This window comes from Polyodon spathula, chromosome 1 (assembly GCF_017654505.1).
Source record: "Polyodon spathula isolate WHYD16114869_AA chromosome 1, ASM1765450v1, whole genome shotgun sequence".
NCBI classification, from domain to species: Eukaryota; Metazoa; Chordata; class Actinopteri; order Acipenseriformes; family Polyodontidae; genus Polyodon; species Polyodon spathula.
Window position 1 is genome coordinate 23359689 of NC_054534.1, and position 21772 is coordinate 23381460.

General features: G+C 36.4%; 1 protein-coding gene across 10 annotated transcripts in view; it reads left to right on the forward strand.

Annotated features, from left to right (window-relative positions):
• Window positions 1–21772, forward strand: part of LOC121315769 (semaphorin-4D-like) — a 71435-nt gene that overhangs the window by 29737 nt on the left and 19926 nt on the right. For 9 of the 10 annotated variants that reach the window (XM_041250203.1, XM_041250231.1, XM_041250222.1 and 6 more), the window contains 13 exons: window positions 8362–8495; window positions 12408–12553; window positions 13061–13123; window positions 13966–14064; window positions 14164–14257; window positions 14371–14484; window positions 15792–15943; window positions 16611–16786; window positions 17018–17174; window positions 18329–18551; window positions 18881–18996; window positions 20771–20937; window positions 21135–21181. In XM_041250203.1, the coding sequence (XP_041106137.1) occupies window positions 8362–8495; window positions 12408–12553; window positions 13061–13123; window positions 13966–14064; window positions 14164–14257; window positions 14371–14484; window positions 15792–15943; window positions 16611–16786; window positions 17018–17174; window positions 18329–18551; window positions 18881–18996; window positions 20771–20937; window positions 21135–21181 (1688 nt within the window). The remainder of the gene's footprint in view (window positions 1–8361; window positions 8496–12407; window positions 12554–13060; window positions 13124–13965; window positions 14065–14163; window positions 14258–14370; window positions 14485–15791; window positions 15944–16610; window positions 16787–17017; window positions 17175–18328; window positions 18552–18880; window positions 18997–20770; window positions 20938–21134; window positions 21182–21772) is intronic. The other variant, XM_041250185.1, reaches the window with a different exon arrangement.

Consider the following 21772-nt stretch of genomic DNA (forward strand, 5'->3'; position numbering starts at 1 on the left):
ATTACGCCCCATGTGGAAACCATGCAAACATAACATTTAAAATGCATCAAGACATTAGACATGAACATGATGGATAAACATCTCTGCTTTATTTCTATGCTTTTGTCAGGCAATGTTTGACTTTTATTTTTTGAAAATTATTATTTTAATGTGCTCTCAATTAGTTTTTGACTGTAAAATACTTCATTATAGTAGCCAGTGTTTATTTAAACATATTAGCATAAAGACTTAAAACTGTTTTTGCCATCACAGGGTTGCTGATATAAACACCAGGTTGTACAGATTTTGGAGGCGAGCGGAAAAGTTGTGCTCATGCTTTTAATGTATATTTTTATTTGTGTTTCCTGGGTTCTTAAAATATGTTGGCAGGGTGTGTTAAATTGACTTCTCATGTACCACGAATGCTCTGCTTCTTTGGGAAAAGACCAGTGGAATGTGGTGCAAAGGGGACTCTGCAACACAGCAGTTTAACCAGTAGATGCCAGCTCTCTGACCTAATTTGAATGTGGGCCAAAACAATGTCAATAGAAACTGACTGCAGCAATAGTTAAGCACAAAATGAAAAACCAGCCACTTTAGCATTAAAATGTGAATTGAAAATACGTTTATTTTTTGATGCACAGAACTGCGAAAGCACTTTTCTGTAAGTTGGCAGTGTCTAAGTCTGTCTTTGTGAATGTATAATCGATGGGTAGAAGCACAATGCATACAGCAGAAGAGTAGTTTGGTCAAAGTTATTGGCATGCTGTGAGGAGATGTGTAAACTACTGTAGTGCACAAGTGTCCCGACTCCCTCCTGCAGACAAGCTGTCAGGCCCTTAGAAATGTGCTGTGATATGAAATTCTGGTAGTTTGCTGTTGCTCCAGATAAATGTAATAATGATGGTAAAAATCTATCATGCACTGTAAACATGTTGAAAACCCAAACCAAAACTTTTTTTTTCTTTATTTAGCAATTCCTGTATTACTTAAAAGGCGTTACAGATACTAGCAGTGAGGTAAATGTGGTACTGTAGATCGCAGCTTCCTAGCTGCTTGTTCATTTTACTTTTTGTTAATGTCAAAATTGAAAACTTGTGTAGATACAAGTAAAGATTTGCATGCCCAGCCCCAGTGAAGCATGTGTAGTTTATTTTCCACTAACCTGCCTTGGCATGCCTTCACATTGGAAGGGAAAAGAACATGTACATTTATAGTCAAAAGTTTACATACCCCAATGGAAATGTATAATTTCTAGAAATTTCTCAAAAACCAAGAATTTTAGGAAAAAATCTTTTGTAGCAGAAGTTTTACTTTTGTGGATGAGGAAAAAATTACAAGAAATAATGTCTACAATTTATTTGTCAGGAATTTTTTTTGCAAATGCTAATTCAAAAGTATGCATACCCTTTGATGCTATGATATGATAGTATTGTCTACAAGGTGCTAGAAATTTCAATGTGATAATGCAGAACCTCATTCTAGAAAATGCTGGATTGTAGGTGAACATTCTTAGAGAGTATAAAAGGGTTAGGCATAGGATGATTGTTGTCATTACCACTAAGTCAATATGTGGCAAAGTAAAAAGCTATCTGAAGTCCTTAGGCAGAACATAATTTATTGTCATAAAGCTGGATAAGGATAAAAGCATTTCAGTATCCCAATTTCAACTATTGTTTCTATTATCAAGAAGTACAAGACTCATAGTACTGTTACTGTCTGGAAGAATGAATGCTCTTTCACCAAGAACATGTAGAAGAATTGTGAGGAAGGTTAATAATAGTCCAAGATTGATTGCCAAAGATATTCAAAGTGAAGTGTGACTGGACTTTCCATTTCAACCATAGGTCGAGTATTGCATGGTGAAGGTCTCAATGGTCACAGGCTAAGGAAAAAGCCCCTCTTAGGAAAACATCACAAAAAGTTTGCAAAACGCCATCTGAATGATGGATATGAGTTCTGGTCAAAGGTTTGGTGTAGTGATGAAACAAAAACCAAGCTATTTGGTCACGCTGATAGTCGTTACGTTTGGAGAAAGTCTGGTAAGGTGTACAAGGAAAAGAACAGCATACCTACTGTCAAGCATGGAGGTGGTAATATTGTTCTATGGGGCTGTTTTTCCTCTAATCGCACAGGAAATTTAGTTCCAATACATGGTAAAATGGATTGCATAGAAAAAGATGTTGGCCAATCATCTGAAACCATCCGCTACTAAACTTGTTTTAAAGCGCAACTAGACATTCCAACACAACAATGATCCAAAGCACACATCAAAATCTACTTCTGAATGGTTAAATAATAAAGTCAAGGTTCTGGACTGCCCTAGTCGAAGTCCCTATCTAAATCTGATTGAGAATCTTTGGTATGAGTTGAAGAAGGCTGTGCACAGAGAAGTCCTCAGAATTTGAATGAACTGGAACAAATTTTGTGTTTTGAAGAATGGTGAAAAATCACAAAAGAATCATTCCAAAAGCTCATTGACAAATATCCTAATCATTTAAAAGATGTTATTTTTGCTAAAGGTGCCTCAACTAGCTATTAATTTCATTTTCCTTGTCAGGGTATGAATACTTTTAAATTAGCATTTTGATCACGTTTTTTCACGTGTAAAGGTAAAGGTTTCTAAGGTAAAAAACAGCTAATAAACATGTTAATGTATATTATTTATATTAACTGTTAGTTAATAGTATATAATAGGCCAGCTAAAACTGCAAACACCAGAGCCCTATGGATGATCAGTCAGACACCAGAGCCCTATGTATGATCAATACCCAGTCGGCCATATGCTTGAAATCGGTTCAAATTGTTAGTGTAGTAATGTTTAGCAAATTAAATCAGATGCGCATTTTTCGCAGTAACTGGCAACAACCTTCGCACTCAGCTTACTAACTTTCGCAAGTTATCGTAAATATCAACCTCAATCGAGACTCCAGCCTCTCGTGGTAAACCTATTATTTTGTGACCATTCTTACAAACCATTAACATAAGCATATTTGTGGGCGTCTTGCAGCTCTGATTTCCCTCTATAAAAATGCACGTCACATTAGTGCAGAGCTCGCTCGGGCACCAGCGAATCTACTGGTACAGGGTGGGCGAAGCAGGCGTCTGGCGATTCTGCCAGACTGTTGTTCATGAACTTAACAGTTTTTAACTCTTGTATAATTGAATACTAACGTCAGTGAAGCACAATGTTCCTGCATTATTTAGATTTATAAATACTCGGTAAACATAAATAAAAATCACAATACTCGCACTACGACGGTTTTGTTTTATTTCCCTTTTAAAAAAACGACCATTTCAGAAATCATCTCAAGCGTTTTGAAACTGGCAAAAATGTAATCATCACATTAGTCAAAAATACACATTTACGTGTATAGTAATTGAAGAAGACATACCATTTTTTTGCGAGTTTATTCATCATGTGACTTCACTCCATGTCTCTGCTGAAACTCAACATGGCAGCTGCACCAACGAAGAAAAAAAAGCAATGTTTTTAGCAAGACAGCTAAAGGAAATCTGATTATCTATATGAGGACGGTGCGATAGTATTCTTAGTTTTGCTGTAATTTGCGTGATCATGTACCATTAAATCAATACCATTTAAATATCATAATGCCAATACACGTAGAGAGTAAGAAAGTAAATAAGACTGCAATAATGGCAAAGCACTGCAGTGTATGCTGAGAAACGAAGACCTAAGGTACTGCACTCAAGGCGGACGTTTCCCGAAGTAAGTAAGCTAAATTAATTGTGTATTTCATTATTGTTTAGTTTATTTCTTTCCCACTACCTGCCTTTTAATGAAGCTATAATTAGCAGTTTTAACCCATGGCCATTTCTTAATTGAATTATATTTTCTGACGACTAAGAAATTAGCTCAAAACTATTTTTCTAGCTATACAATCCTTAAAGGAAATTGATCACTTTACTGTGTAAAGGATGTATTCACTACACTACACACTGTTGGTTTCATAAAGACATTCTGTCTGGAGACACGCCTCTTTAAATCTTGCAAATAACACAGCAGAATTAGGAAAAAACAATTGAGAGGATTAAATTATGCGTTTACATTAAAAGGGGCGCTATTTAAATTACAATCGGGTAATACATAGCAGTGAACCTGTTTTTGAGCAAGGAGTAAATCAACACGCCTTTAACAGTGTTTCATATTTTATCCTGTAATATTTATAACGCTAAACTTAATTTGTGGAGTACTGTATATAGGATTACTCAAAGATGACATTGCTGGACTGTTTCTAAACTCTTTCATATTTTTTATTGTTATTGTAAATGCCAGCAATAAGCTAAACAGGTCTTTTCAAAACACCTTATTGTGTTAGTGGAAGACTGTGAATATGATTCTCACAACTGTGCTGGACATTTGGCTTTCTGAACTGTTGTAGTATAATTCTTAGGTTTTCCTGCTTATTTTAATGCCAGCAATGAGTCAAGTGATGTCTATAAATGTGACAGGTTTGAAGTGCCTTCAGGTGCTTTACTTATTATTACAGCAACAAGAGTTTGATCGGACAAAATAAAAAAAATAATAATTGTGGTAATTTATTAAATGTACTTATTTTAACTAGCAACATTATATTTATGTTAAAATGCCATATTTAATTATTAATACATTGATAAAAAAAAAAAAAGTGGGAACAAGTGGAATTGGCCATTTTTGAATAACAACAGAATTTGGTATTCCCAAGAATGGAACAACTAGTAGCCCTAAAGATGGTTACAATTGAAGGCAGTGCAGAGGCCAGTGTTTTATGCAGTAGTATAAAGCAATTTTATACAGGCCACCAGTTAAGCTTGCAGTCTATATCTGATAACAACCAACAGGGCTGCATAGGATCAGAGGATAATTCAAAGTCAGAGGCAGAGCCACAATAAATGTCTTGTTTAAATTTAAAGTAAATTGTAAAGTTGTTGAGATACTTGTGTTGGAATATTGTTTCAAAATTGTAGAATGCAACAAAAAATATATTAAAAGGGTTAATGCTTGGCTGAAGGTTTCTCACTTATAATTTACCCTTTCTCAGTCAAAATGGCAAATTTCTCAGTATCTTAAAAGCTTAGAGGGAATGCTGATACCAGGGCGTTTTATGGTATGTACACATTTGACTAAAACTATATGTTGTAAGGGCCATGTATGTGTGGCCACAGTTAATAAGTTTAAGCTTTGTAAAACCTAAAATGTTTTTGTCTTTGTAAACCCAAATTTTACTACAACAGCCAGTGGTTTGACCAAAGTTACTTAAAATGGAATGTAGCGTGCACGGGGGAAGGCAGCAGCAGGGCTGGTAAGTGACGTAATCACAGACATGAGCCCAATACACACTCCTTGCAAGGGAGCCGGCTTTTTTGTACAGCAGTATCAGCTTTAGTGCGAGAGGCCCCGGGTTTGCGCCCACCCTCCACCTGTGTGTGGATTACCTCTCCCTGTGTGATGCACCTGCCTACGTTAACTGAAATCGCTACAATGTCATTAATCCCAGTGGCTCACCTATTGAAGGCTCTTTTGTGATGGGTGCTAGGTTAGTCATGCAAGTGTAGAGTTGGCGTTCTTGGCTGGGTCCCATTTGGACCACTGCATCTGCCTTTGTGCTAGTGAGGGAAATCAGCTGGCTTGCCTCATTGAGCTGCAGACTAGACAGATTGAGCCCTGCCTCTTGGCAGAGGTTTTTCTTTTTTTATTTTAATTTTTTTAGTCCTCTTGGTTGGTGGGCTTGTGAGTTACAGTAAATAAAGAAAACTAGGTCAGAATGTTAGCTAACAGTTTTGCCAAAATCTACTGTAATGGCGTGTCTACGTAGAACATAAAAAAAAATGCATACTACAGTCAGTTCTCATTGATACAAATTTTAATGGATCAGCAAAATTAGTTCTATGAGAAATTTGTATTTTTGGGAATCTAAAACCATATGCATACTGGCAGTAAAACTTAAATCAAAATTCAATTATGAATTAGTCATTTAGCAGACTCTTTTATCCAAAGTGATTTACAGAGGCTAGGGGGGTGAACTATGCATCACAACTGCTGCGGAGTCACTTACAGTAGGACCTCGGGTTTACATTTTGTCGTCTTTTTTCCACTTTCCGCATTATAAATTATGCTCTTTGTATCTGTGGTCTTTGCCGTGTTAGTATCATGAATAAGTCTTGTAGCATTTTCTTTTCTTTTTTTGAGTGTGTTGTGTTCAGCAATTTTAAGAAGTTTCTGTTAATAAGCAGGAAGCTCACATGCACTTGCTTTATAATGAATAAAGCAGTTCAAGTACTGGTACTGTGTGTTGTTCCAATAAGACTGTCCACTTCTGAATGCTAATCAGAGCCCTGGAAAAGCCACAATGTATTTATTGAGTTGTATATACAGGAGTGATATTTTTAATTAATTTATTCATTTTAATTCTGGTACAACTTTTTGCTTTCTCCTTTTTGAGAAGGCAGGGTATTGCATATTTTATACTTAAGTAATTTTCTTTGATTGACCTGGTTTTGAATGTTGAAAGAACAGTGTTTGGAAATTGAATGATGAAAACTGAAACTGAACTGAAGTCTTTTTGTTGAAAGTTTAAAGAAATAGTATTAAGTTTTGACATTCTGGTTCTGGTGTATGTATTTTTATTTTCCTAGCACATTACAGTTAATCTCAACATATAGTAGGAATGTTAAAAAGTATATAATAAGAATATGGGTAATATATCAAGTTACAGACATTTCAGATGTACAGTATGAAAATTCTCCACCTCCCCATGCATGAACAGTAAAGTATGGCATGTTAATATTTTTTACTTTAAAGTGTCATTAATGTGTACGTTACCTTTAAAATAACAAAACCCACAGTTACAAATGTTGTCACAAGTCTGATACTAATAAACAATAAATAATAAACAGTAAAAAGCTTGTGTGGTTCCTAAATAAAATTTCATTTTTATATTTTTTTTCTGAAATATTTTAAGGGGGTGGGGGGGTGCTCATTTTCTGGCACCTGTCATTTCCCCCTCTGCAGAAGCAAAACATGGCAAATACATTTGTAATTTTATAATCTGGAGCACATGAACAAATACATTCATTAATAAGTTTTGTTGCATAAAATAACCTGGCCTTATAGAACTGCTAATTATATGTTAACCCTTTAAGGTACAAGGGGACATCATACTAACGTTCTTATTTTTGCAATGAAGTGCAGAAAAGAGGTTTTTAAATGTTCTGACAGGTTGGATCTGCTCATCCAAATTTGTCAGTTTCCTCGTGATACTTGAGTCACTCACAAATGTATTTTAAGAGGAAACCGTTTGCAGAACCGCTCAATTCCTTGTGTACCTTAAGAGGTTAGCAGAATGTTGTGCTGTGGAAATGTTTAGAGGTTGTGGTGGGAGGAACACTGCCTTTCCTTTAGCGTATTATTTGCAGTGTCTACCCTTCATCTCTTGATATCAAGTTGGAGATTGATCAATGTCTCACCCCTGCCACGTTTGATTGATGTATTTCTTTGAGGGATGTGCTGTAAAAGTTAAGTACAGTAGAGATCATTCCATTGCTTTAAAACACATCTTTGATCAGACAAGCAAAATGATTGAGCCTTTGTTAATATTAATATAACTAATCATAAGTCAGAAATTGTTAATAATTTAATCGCCAGGATTGTGTGGCTGCTTCATACCAGGTTTATTCCCCATTTGATGAGCGATTCTCAGGCTTTAGATTATACAAGACATCTAGTGAATGCATAATGGACTATGTGTTTTAGATAAGGCTGTTTACTCATTTGAGTAAAATACTAGCTCTACAGTATCTTTTATTAAAAGCCGTAGGAGCACTTTCTCTCTCTGGCTTGCATTTTTTAATGAATTAGCTGAGGTGATGTTTTTGAGTGGCTGGACTGGATCAAATGTGTCCCAGTGCCCGACACGTATAACAATCTGTCAGTCAACAGGGAACAAGAGCCAAGCTCTGAGGAGGGAAAGCACTGCAGCTCACACTGGAAAGTATTTCTTTCCATGAGACTAGGAATAATTAATTTCAGGTTTTGGAAAAAATAAAAAGCTCCACCTTTTTTTTTTTTTTTTTTAAGAGAAGGGGAAAAAAAAACTTCAAACACTGAGCTGTGTTTCTGATCAATTCTACTGTTCCTTTAAAAGAGGTTCTGAGTAAGTTGGTGTTTTATTAGACGACTGAGTTGCTGATGATTCTCTCTTCCTGACAGACAGTAAAGAGGAAGTGTGGAGAAAAGCTGCACGCGATGCGAGCTGTGTAAACTTCAGAGAAGATGATTATTAACTGTACTCTCTGATCATTTGCAGTGTGGATGCAACAGCAAAGAAAAAGAAGCAACCTCAGTGCTTTTTTCACTGTTTTTTATATTTTTTTCAAATGCAGAGGAAACATAACAGTTTCTAAGGTACCCGAGTCAAATATGGCGCTAAGTGTTCTCAGCATATTCTTGGGGTTACTTCTTGAAGTTTCGACACACGGACCTACGGGTATACCCAGGACTACTTGGAAGCATCAAGGTAGGATTTACACTTTGATTTCTTCTTTTCATTCTTTCTTTTTAAATGTAGTTTCTTTTAAAGATGTTCAGTGGTACTGAAATCAAAAAGAATATGTAACCCTTTCTGGGTATTTATAAAGTGTACTAGATTTAATTTATTTTTTATTTTTTGCACATGGAATATTATATACTTTTCTTATCTACACAATAATTTAAATAATTCATGCATTTACTTTAGTTAAAAAAAAAAAAAAAAACTGGTCCTAAGGAATAGTATAATAAACTTGCACTAGCACTATACCCAGTCCTGGTTTTCTGAGCTTCCCTTGTTTAGATATTGAAAATGAAATTACCATGTGCTAGGCGTTTGAACAATCAGGCTGCTGGTAAATATGCTCTTAACTGCTTTCTCTTCTCATAGCAAGAAAAAGTTACAGCTGAGTCTGAAGGTTTACTAACAAGAGTTGTTCATGCAGCTTTAAGGAAGGAACAATGTGTTTAAAAACAAGCTCCTGGCACGTCTGTCTCTAGTTTAATGCATTATTTACAATCACGTAAAGGAAGAAAAGCCCCCCGCAAGGAAGAAATGCTACAATATGGGAACACTCAGTACAATTAAGTACCGATTAGCATTGACCTTGCCTTCTAAGGGAATGAGTGCTCCCAAACCATGCCAGGAAATTGCGCCCCACAACATTACGGAACCACCAAAACCCTTCACTGTTGGAACCAAGCACTCAGGGCTGTGGAGTTCTTTAGGTTGGCACCACACGTGCACTTGTCCATTTGTCGAGAACATGGTGAAGGATGATTCATCTGACCCTATCATGTTTCTCCACTGCTCAGTAGTCCATTGCCTGCGCTCTTTGCACCACTGGACTCGCAAACGTGCACTGCCAGGTGTGATGAGCGGTTTGTGCACACCAGTTTTTGATGAAACTGACTGCTTGCGCCCCAGGTTGAAATTTGCAGTCAATTGATCTGCAGTTGCTCGCCTGTTTTGCCTTCCACGTCAAATTAATGCACGGATGTCACGATCCTGGAGTATGCGCTTCTGCTCACTGTTGCCCTTTGCTGATGATATCTTTCCCTTTGAGTTCCATGCCAACATCACCTTACACACCGTTGCTCGTGAAACATCAGCAAGTTGAGCTATCTTGGTCACTTTCGCCCCAACAATCACCCTCCTTTTAAAGTCACTGAGGTCTGCTTTTGTAGCCATGCTAGCCATAATTATAGGCAACCAGGCCTGTCCAGCATTTTTATACATGACCCGAAGCATGCTGGGATGTTATTAGCTTAATTAACGCATGAGCCACACCTGTGTGGAAGCCCTTGCTTTCAGTATACTTGGTGTCCGTCATTTACCCAGGTGTTTCCATTTTTTGGTCCACGACTTGTAAGCTTTGATACCAAAAACTGCGTACTGGGATAGTGTGTGTTTCCAAGCTGTTATTATTACTTTTTTAGTAGTATTATTTAATTTATTATGACTTCACTTTTACATTGCTTGATGCCCTGATGGTAAAAATAAAGACCAAGCAGAGGGAGTAAGCAATACAATAATACCACAATATAAAGCTTAAAATAAAACTAACAGCTCTGAAGTCATGAATCAAGTCTTTTTTTTTTTTTTTTTTTTTTACACAAACTAAAATATTCTGATAGTTTGTCACTGTAGTCTGATAAGAATGTCATTTTCAATTCCATTCAACAAGCTACTAAGAAATAATGGGATGACTGTTCTGAACACCCAACAATCACATATTATATTATTACAAGAGTCTGATTATAAACTTCTTGACAATCAGTAATTATTATCTGTCATAAATAGTATGTCTTCATGGTTGATTCATCCAATACATCTAAGGCAAGATGCATTTGAAAACATTGTCGTCAGCCTCTAACTGTACTCTGTCTCAACCCAAAACTCGCACAGAGAGTTAGTTTCAAACAGCAGGTCAAAATGAAAAAAATGCACTGGGTTTGTCTGGGTTTTAACACACACACAGTTTTTTTTTTTTCTGTTCAATTTTTTTTTTTTTTTGTCATTCTCAAAATACTTTAAATACTTTTGATGTTATCCGGATATTTGGAAGGTATTACCAGAAAACAAATGTGTGAAATGAAAACCATGTGAATAGTTCACATTCACAAACTTGAAAACAGATACGGAGCAAGTACTCCATAAGGAAAACATTAGATTGAATTTGTGTTAAGTATAAAATAAGTGAAACTGACTTATTTATAATTAAATAGCAACATATATAGAACAGCGATGAGCAGACCTATGGTTAATTATAATTACTTATAAGTTACGTATAAGTTATAAAATTAGAATTATATTATTTTACAATTTATATTTTGTTCAGTTACAATTGTTACAGTAATTGCAATTATAATTACACACTCACAAAAGTAACATAAATAGCCACACACATTAACATGTTTACGCTATTTATTCTAAATAACAAAGCAGTAATTGCAGGTACAGAAACATACCATCAACCAAATTGGGGTCACTAAAAATGACTGAAAATACGAGAATAATGTGCACTCAATGAAGTACACAACATGGAACTGTGAATGATTAATCTTGGAAAGGTGTGTAACTGTAATTGATAAATTGTAGTGTAATTACAATTGTAATTGACTCCGGTCTGCTTCTAGGGTAGTAATGTTCTGTATATCAGTGTAAAATGTTTATTTGAATGACCCACAGCTAACTTCAGTGACTCTAGTACCACTTAAATAAGAAAGTGAAAGCACAAATATGCCATAAAACAAAATTAGGGCCGGACCCAATCAAACCCTGATCACTCTTGTGAAAGAGTGTTTATGTGATATTATCACTAGTTTCCATATCACATTCTTTATCCCCAAACCAAAACTAGCTATTTCAAAACCGCAAAATGGGCGGAGAGAAGTTTTGCAGGAGTAGGAGGGACCACCGAAAGCAACATGAAAACAGCTGTTGACCAATCCCCAGCCAGTATTTGTGACATTTTGAAGGGGCGGAAACAAGGCGGTAACAATCGAAAAGGCAGGCAGCCAGGGTTAAAAAAATAAATAAAATAAAAGTCTGTGTTGTACTACTGTTTTGTTTAAATATCAGTGAATGAATGCTATTACATACAACTACTAATAGTAGTAGTAATAATAATAATAATAATAATCTGCTTTTATTTTTATTCTGTAAAATATTAAAAAATATGGACGCGAGTTTGAAAGAAAATGTTTAGGATGTTTTAAGATTTGGTCAGGCAATAGCAAACCATTCTCCCTTCTCAACCCACTTGCAGTCAACAAGCGATAGCTGCTTTTGAAGGGCGAAAAGGACTCGTTTTGGTTCTGTGAGATTTCGCTTGGAATTGTTCTTGTGTTGTGTTTTGTTTCCACAAATACTTTCTCATCTTCGTTCACCAAGTGCTAACTTTGATTTGGTCCGGCCCTTAATCTGAAACCCTAACTGTGTAACTTTCTTTAACCACTACTTCAGCACCTATCACGCGTTACACCACTATGTTATGTGCATTTTGAGTTCAGAATAAACTGAAGAAGCTGGAAAAGTGGTGTGGAAGAAGCTGCAGCATTTAATTTGTTTCTGGTTTTGTTTTTAAATCTATTCAAGCAAACAAAATAAAGACTATTGTTTGAACACTTGGAGGTCAGTGGAGCTCTTCTTAAGGTAGGGGTTTCTTGACAAGTACCTCACACGTGGTCATGACACAACTCATAATGAAGTTCTGTGATTCACAGAATCCGCATTCAGCTCGCATGAGGATTAGCAGTGCATGTTCAGTTCAGTAACCATCCGATAGGACATGCACATCTGAATGCCTCAGGTTAACTTCATAGCAAAGGAATACTTTATACAATAATTGACTGCAAATACATGCTACTAACTTTTCTTTTTCAATTTTATTTACAGAGGTAAATCTAATACAGTTCACTGAAACAGGAATATTCAACTATTCTATATTATTGCTAAATGAAGATACAAATGTATTATATGTGGGAGCAAGAGAAGCCATATTCGAACTAGACATGGAAAATATTTCTGTCAAAAAAAATGAGGTATGGTTTCTGTTTTCATCATTTAACCACCATCATTTTTATACACCTACATTATCGCAACCCCATAATTATTTTGAGATGTTGTCTATACAAACTCGTGAGTATCTTTATGTGTAAAAACTACACACACGGCATGAAATATCTGCAGGACCATCTGAAAAATCACTGATGACGCAGTTTGATTTAAAAAAAAAAAAAAAAGTTGAATTCTTGCATTTTTTTTAAATAAATTTGCTAATTTAGATAATAACACTACCTGGGTTAAAACATCTCTTTTATCATAATTTGCCCAGATTCTTTTGAACAAAAAACAGAAATGAATTAATATTTGCTTGCTTGTATTACCTAATCAGGGAACTCTGTCTGTTGGGAGGGCTTATAGTTAGGGGGTTAAAGTGGACACCAGGGCCTCAGGTTGTGAACCCCTGCGTTATGCTGTGCTGCATGTTTCTCATTGTGAACCTGCACCTGCTGACTAGGCATCTTTTCTTTTTTTTTATATTAAAGGTTTTCTGGAAAGTTCCTGAAGAAAAGCAAACTGCTTGTGTATTGAAAGGCAAATCTAGAGAGGTGGGTTGAAACTGTAAAGTATGTAAGAATGAATCCACAAACTCGCCTAGTCAAAGAGTGTAAAGTCCCTTTCTTACCTTGCATTAGTGCTAGTGACACTGGTCCTTCTGTTGTATAGAGTGGTTCTTTAGATATGCCGAATATCGTTTGAAATATTTAAATATCCTGAATGAAGTAAAGAACCAGAACATCATAATCCATAAAATAAAAAGGACAAGCAATAATATAGGTAATAGGTAAGCATTGGTTACTAGTTCTCTATACTGCAGTGCAAGGGTACATGAATTTCAAAATCTTATGTTACTAATTGACAAACAGTTGAAGGGACTGATTAGCCAAACGGTGCACCTTTTGTTAATTTGCAGAAATCTCAGTGTTACACCGACATTGTAAATAATAAATAGTAGTACAAAAATAAAGCAATCTTTTTTTTTTTTTCATAAGCCAAAAAATTACAGTGTTTACTGTGCAGAAAATAGGTGGTCAGGGGTGAGGGAGGTGAAAAGCAGCATGGGTATCACTCCATGCAAGGGATCTATATCCCCAGGGACTGGGGTATTAGTGAAGCCACCTGTGTTTCAGTATGTATGTCACATGTCTTTTTACATATCTAGAGAACCACTTCTCCAATTGAAATGAAACTTTCTAAGATTAGAATGGAATCGGAGGATATGATGGTGCCTGGCTATCCAGCTGTGGGTGGGGATATAAATGTCACTGACGTGCACGTTCTTCCTCCAACAATAGTGTTACAGCCGAGCGCACTTAGAGTTAAATTCATGGGACCCAGAGTCTCTCCTATTCCATTAAATTTTTCCCATGTGGTCATTTTTGCATTCCAGACTGAGTGCCTCAACTACATACGAGTCTTGCAAGTACTGAACGATGCCAGCCTCTATGTTTGCGGAACATATGCATTTCAGCCCACATGTGATTACCTGGTCAGTATGCTGCTATGTTGGCTTTATTATAAAAATGATCCCTTTTTGACAAAGTAAAGATTTTTTTTTTTTTCATTTCCCCCGCACTCCTTGTTCTAGTCTCTGCAGGATTTTAAATTGGAAAATAAAAATGAAGATGGAAGGGGGAGATGTGCATTTGATCCAGCTCAAAGCTTTGCATCAGTGATGGTTGGTAAGTATCCCTTCACAGGTCTGCTCAGATTCAGCATGACTTGAAATACTTTGACACGGTTCTTTGTTTTGTAACTGCCTAAAAATGAAAGGTGTGTTTTTATTTTTTTTTAGACGGAGACCTTTACTCTGGAACAGCTTTCAACTTTTTAGGAAGTGAACCAATTATTCACAGAAGCTCTCCACAGATGTCCTTGCGGACAGAGTATTCAATATCTTGGTTGAATGGTAAGAATGTTCACTGCAACAGATACCTTCAGAATATCTGACAGTAAGGTTCTTTGTGCACCAAAAGGTATCTCTAGCTGGAAACTGGTTAACAGGGAGAGCAAGAGCTTGCACCAACGAAACAGTACATCTGCAGTAGCATCTGATCAGAGATTGGACACAGCAATCTCCTAGCTTGGCATTAACTTGTTTCAGAGTCTAGTAAGGAAGAAAGTCACCTACCTACACGTGGAGGAAAGGGAAGATCCAGGATACTGGCTCACCTGAGTTAGCAGAATTGATCTGTTGGGTCAGGTTTTTTTTTTAATTTTTATTAGTTTTAAAGGTGCAGAATATAATGCTGCTGGTCACCAACCTCATCTTGTACCAGTAAATGCCCTCTATTGTATGTGGGGAAAATCTGTAATTCGTATGTTCTAGATAGAAAAATAATTTTGGGGAATCTCATACTTTCATACTGTAGTTTCTATTAGCAAAATTTGTGGAATTGTGCAAAATAATGCATGCTATGCAGCGTGGAGTAGGTTTAAATACAAACAGCAAAATAAATCAACAGAAGCTCAAACACCTGTGTATTTTGTCAGAAAAAGACAGTCGGAATCAAGAATTTGTTGAGCGCCTAATCAATGATAGAAAGCACACTGTTTTTTTACACAGTAATACAATGATTGCTATTATATTAGTGTTGGATCAGATACCTGCTAGTTGGAGATGAAGTCTAGTTTTGTATATTAAAGATGTGGTCCCAAAGGTTTCAAATCCATTTCCAAAATTTTTTTTTTTTTTACTTCAGAACCATTTTCATTAATAGTTGGCAGCTGAACTTTAATTTTCTTCCATTTAAATCCCCTGACAAGCTGTGCTGTTCTACGTATTGAAACTTTGGGAGATATACTTAAAGAAAAGGGAAATGAACATTGACAAACGTTTCAACATTTTAAGAAAACTGGTTGAACAAAACTAGTGTAAAAAAAGAAACCAGACGTAGTTAACATATGTGTAATTGCCACTGCTACTTGTTGCTGTAGCTCTTGGCTAGTTTAGTTACTTATCAGCCCAGCGTCTTAATTTACACATGGTCTGTAAATTAGAATTTCTGGAAAGTGCAATAAACCAAAAAAAAGAGGGTGTAAAAAAAGGCTAATATTTTAAGCTCGTATTCTTCGCCCTGCTGAAGATGTCCAGCTGCAGGTTTATTCTGTTATAGTGCACTTGAGATTGGTTTCCAAATAATTGACCTCTGGGTTTAGACAGTACATGATTTCAGGTGTAATGTTTTTTGGGTTTATCACTGCCTTGTTCTGCAGAGCCCAGTTTTGTTTTTGCTGATGTGATCCGAGAGAGCAAAAACAGCCCAGATGGTGATGATGACAAGATCTACTTTTTCTTTACGGAGGTGTCCGTCGAATATGAATTTGTTGGCAAACTCTCTATTCCCAGGATAGCCCGGGTCTGCAAGGTGAGAGAACTTGACTGTCTCTTCCAATGCATGGTTTATTTCATGTTTTTATTATTTTTAGAGCCTCCTTTGCACGTTACATTGTTAAGTACTGGGCTAACCTAGGTTTTAAAATCCATTTTCTTAGTAGCATTGTGGGTCCTTGTTTTTTTTTATGTTGAACGTCATTCTTCGCTTGTCAAGGAAAAAATGCATCTATTCAAAAAAGACTTTCAACTCTATTGATTACTTCTTTTTAAACTGCCTATGTGATGAAGCATGTCATCATTATAGTTGCCAACACCTGAGGACCCATTTTTCTTATGTTTGTTTGGTTTGTAAAAGTCGCACTGTGACCTAACATGTAAAATAGCCTGTGAACTAAGTAGTGTTGTGGTTAACTAAACTGAATTTGAAATTTTGCGGTGTCTATATAGTCCTCAAAAAAATAATTGTATATAATTTAGGTAACGATAGATAGATAGGTAAATAGATAGATAGATAGATAGATAGATAGATAGATAGATAGATACCACTAATATATTTACCAGTAATTTATTTAGCTACAGTTAGAATGCATTTGTTTGGCCCAGCAGTGTATTACATGTTTTTGTCAACGTAAAAAAAAATAAAAAATAAGCAAGCTTTTGTTGGGTGTAAATTTTCACAGCTAATTTATTTTCATTAGGGTGATTTAGGAGGACAAAGGACCTTACAGAAGAAATGGACATCCTTCCTCAAGGCCAAACTTGTATGTTCCATGCCGGAGTTGAACTTTGTCTTCAACGTCGTTCATGATGTTTTTATTTTGAAGACCCCAGACTGGAAGGAAACGGTCATTTATGGCGTTTTCACTTCCCAGTGGTAAGTGACACCTGTGTGAATGACCTTTATAAAGACTGGATGTTTCAGTTGTGGTTTTTGGAATGTTTATAACTATATTTTATATATATCTGATATCTATATATATAATATATATATATATATATATCGATATATATATATATATATATATATATATATATATATATATATATATATATATATATATATATATATATATATATATATATATATATTTGTATTGCATTCCAGGGGAAATATTGGATTATCTGCAGTCTGTGCGTACAACATGTCTACTGTAGATGAAGTTTTCTCGAAAGGAAAGTATATGCAAAAGGCCTCTGTTGAACAGTCTCATACAAAGTGGGTGAGATACAATGCCATGCCTCCCAGTCCTCGCCCTGGAGCGGTAAGTGTTTGCTGCGGCAAATTATGTATTTCTAGAATGAGTAATAATGATTTCTAGTAGACTTTCACATAATTATTCAGCAGTGATAGGTCACACAGTCACCCATTTTAATACAGGGCCCTAAATTGACCAAAAAAAGGTAAGGCCAAAATGGCCAGTTCAATTAATGTGTAGAGGGCACCAAAGCCATATTGTTCCCGCGAGTAACGTACAAAATGCTGAGGCACGGTGTGTATTTATGGATGAACTGAAAAAACTTATGTTTTATCATAAGATGGAGAAATAACACTATAATACCATTTTGGTTTCGTTGTAGTACAAATAAATAAATTACAATAAGGGGATAACAGCAATTGAACCAAAAGTCAAGTTAGTACAGTAACAAAAAAACAAACAAAAAAGCACTTCTTAAACCACTGACCTGAAAATGGTGGTTTTGCAAATTTGTTTGCAGATTGTGCAGCCTTCAGGGCTCTCTTCTGACATGGCATTATTACACACAGTACAAATCCATGTGATGAAAGGGTAGTGTCCATTGGCTGGTTGTTTTTCTTTTCCTCCGTGCTGATGTGACTTAACCACACAAATCACATAATTATATTATTGTTTGGATCTAAACACTTTCCAGTTGGATGTATACAGGGGTCTATAGCTTCTGTAACGGAAAGGGCACTGTGACCTTTGCCGCATGGCCGCTTTTTACTTTCCTATCCAAATTTTTACCCATTTTATTTCCATGAAGCCTTTCTAACAATAAAGTGATTGTTTGTTCTGGCTATGTTAACCTGTTTTGCACTTTCAAATAATCAGGAACGCCAAGTACAATTATTATAATGAAAACCTTATATAATGTGATTGTTTTATTTCTAATCTGTTTTTTTTTTTTTTAAATGAAAATCTGTGGATTAGTATATCTTGACATTTGAACCAAAATGAGATGAAATGATGATTTCACTTCTCTGTTTTGTTTTATCGTAATAAAAGCTGTAAAGGGTTTTGGTAGTCAGAGAGGTGTCCTCAAGACAGTTTATAGAGCGGAGATGTTGCACATGTTGCATAGTTTAATTTTGGAGCCACAGCAGTGTGTTTAATAACTTGTTGCCATTTTACATTTCTAGTTGTCTTCATTCGGTGCCCCTTTCTTTTGGTCTTAGTGTATAAACAACATTGACCGGTTACAGAACATAAGCGATTCTCTCCGTCTGCCCGACAAAACACTGCAGTTTATCAAAGATCACCCTCTGATGGACGATCAGGTGCTGCCAATTGGGAATGGACCAAAACTAATAAGAAGGGATGTGAACTACACGCAGATTGTAGTCGACAGAGTCCGAGCACTTAACAACAATGTTTATGATGTTATTTTTACAAGCACTGGTAAGTAGCTTTTTTTTTCCTATGTGTGTGATCTTATGTCCAGGCATTGTTGGTGCTAGTGTTGGACAACCTTATTTCCAATTTTGATAAAACTTACTGTAGCCATTGTTTAGTCCAAGTTATTGAGAGTAATGGTGCTCTATGGTGGGGGGTGTATGTCACTAGACAAGGTGAATTTAAAGAGACTGTTGAGGGCAATCATGAATTGTTGGTATCTTGTGTTATGCTGAGTCATCATTCTGTTGGCCTGTAGAAAAGATATGCTAGAGTCATTTAAACAATCAATAGAAAACCTTTTTTTTTTTTTTACTTTTTTTTTTTATATACAGATAAAGGAGTCTTGCAGAAAGCCATAATTTATGACAATGAAGTACATGTTGTTGAAGAAATACAACTGTTCACAAATTTTGAACCAATTAAGACATTGCTTTTGTCATCTCGGGGGGTAAGTGAAATTAGTTGTTGGGAATGTAAACAAGGCCATTCTTAAATGCTGAAGCTTTCTAATAATCTCAAGGAGACCGGAAGATACATTAATAAGTTAGCCATTCAACAGTGTAGCTTTCGTCTTGTTAATTTCATTCTGCGCTTTGCTTATTCTAAGCTCTCATAAGTTGTTTCTATTTGAAGCAGGTCTGAGAATAGACCATTTTTGTTCACTTTCTAGCATTCAGATTTAGTTTTATACTGGTGTGTGTGTGTGTGTGTGTGTGTATGTATGTATATACAGTGCATATAGAAAGTCTACACCCCTTGAACTTTTTTCACATTTTGTTGTGTCAGTGCCTCAGAGTTTCATGCATTTAAATGAGGATTTTTTTCCACTTATCTACACACCATATGCCACATTATTAAAGGGGAAAAAAAAATTATTGAGAAAAAGAATATATATTAAAAATACAAAACTGAAATATCAACTTTCTTGCAGAGGGCAGCAGGTTTTCCTCAAGGACTTCTCTGTACTTTGCTCCATTCATTTTCCCTTTTATCCTGAGAAGTGCCCCAGTCCCTTCCGATGAGAAACATCCCCATAACATGATGCTGCCACCACCATGTTTCGCAGTAGGGATGGTGTTCTTTGGGTGATGCACTGTGTTGGGTTTGCGCCAAACATAACGCTTTGCATTTAGACCAAAAAGTTCCATTTTAGTTTTGTCAGACCACAAAACTTTTTGCCACATGGCTACAGTCTCCTGAGGTTTTTTTTTTGGTTTTTTTTTGCATACCTCAAACAGGATTCAAAGTGGGCTTTCTTGAGTAATGGCTTCCTTCTTGTCACTCTACCATACAGGCCAGATTTGTGGAGTGCTTGGGATATTGTTGTCACACTTTGACCAGTCTTGGCCATAAAAGCCTGTAGCTCTTGCAAAGTTGCCATTGGCCTCTTGGTAGCCTCTCTGATCAGTCTCTTTTGCTCGGTCATCCAGTTTGGAGGGACGGTCTGATCTATGCAGGGTCTTGGTGGTGCCATACACCTTCCACTTCTTAATAATCGTCTTGACTGTGCTCCAAGGGATATTTAAGGCCTTTGATATTTTTTTTTTATACCCATCCCGATCTGTGCCTTTCAGCAACTTTGTCCCAGAGTTCTTTTGAAAGCGTCTTGGTGCTCATGGTTGAGTCTTTGCTTTGAAATGCACTACCCAGCAGAGGGAACCTACAGGAACTGCTGAATTTATCCTGAAATCATGTGAATCACTACAATTTAACACAGGTGGAGGCCACTTAACTTGGTGTGTGATTTTCAAGGCGATTGATTACACCTCAGCTAATTTAGGATTGCTATTACAAGGTGGGTGGATACTTATCCAACCAAGCAATTTCAGTTTTTATTTAATTAATTTTCTACAAATTTCTAGAATATTTTTTTCACTTGGAAGTTGTGGGGTAGGATGTGTAGATAAAAAATAAAAATAAAAATAAAAAACTATTTTAATGCATTTTAATTCCAGGCTATAAGCAAACAAAAGGCGACAATTTTGAAAGGTGGTGTAGACTTTTTATAGACACTGTGTGTGTGTGTGTGTGTGTGTGTGTGTGTGTGTTGTCTGTTGGTATAAGCTTTTTCCAGACATCCTACCAGTGAATAACAGTTCTAAGCTTTTAAGCTTTTTCCAAGTCCTGTTCAAAGCAGTGGAAGTGAAGGAGGATTTGGTAAAACAAGTATCCTACAATTAGATTTTTACAAGTGTTTTAAGAAAGAGTATTTACTTTTTCAGAAGAAGTGGTTGTATGCTGGTTCAGATGCTGGAGTTGTTCAGTCACCAACTGCATTTTGTGAAAAATACCTGTCTTGTGCAGACTGCATTTTATCCCGGGACCCATACTGTGCCTGGGACTCTGAAGACAACTCTTGTGTGGTCCAAGACCATGAAAGTAGAAAAAGGTATATTTACAGTATTTGTTACATTTCCCCGGCCTTGCTATGTGCAGTACAGTTGTTGGCCCATGAAACCCCCGTTTGGATAACCTGAATTGCATATAATTGATTTGCTTCATTTTGCATAGTTAGTAGACCAGCAAAAAAAAAATGCCAAGTTGCTTACTTTTAAAAAAGATTATTTTCTTTTTTTTTTTTTTCAGTAATCTTATACAGAACTTAAATGGAGATGCAAATGTCTGTCCACGAGGTATGTATGAGAAGGAGACTTTTTACATTTGATGTTTAATCTTTGTATATATTTCACATATGTGGAAATATAAATTTGAAAATCATTGCTTCTTTTTTTTTTTCTTTTATTTAAAATGTAATAGTCGCCAATTGTTTTTATCATTTTTTCTCCCAATTTGGAATGGCCAGTTATTTTTAGGCTCGGCTCACCGCTACCACCCCCCGAAGCGTGTGTCGTCAGCCGACCACTTCTTTTCACACTGCGGGTCCACCATGCAGACACCTCAGAGCTACAGTGTCGGAGGACAACGCAGCTCTGGGCAGCTTACAGGCAAGCCCACATGCTCGCGGCCCCCCACCCCCCCCGGCACTCAGCCAATTGGGCACTGCACCCTGAACTCCCGTTCTCGGCAGTGAAATAGCCTTGATTCAAACCATGCCATCCAGGCTACAGGGTGCATCCTGCACTCCACGCGGAGCGCCTTTACCAGATGCACCACTTGGGAGCCTGCATCATTGCTTATTTTATTATATTAACCAGTGATTGTCAAAATCAGGCTGTAATATTAAGAATGCAGTAAACGTGCAGCTACTGGGGTAATGTAGTCAT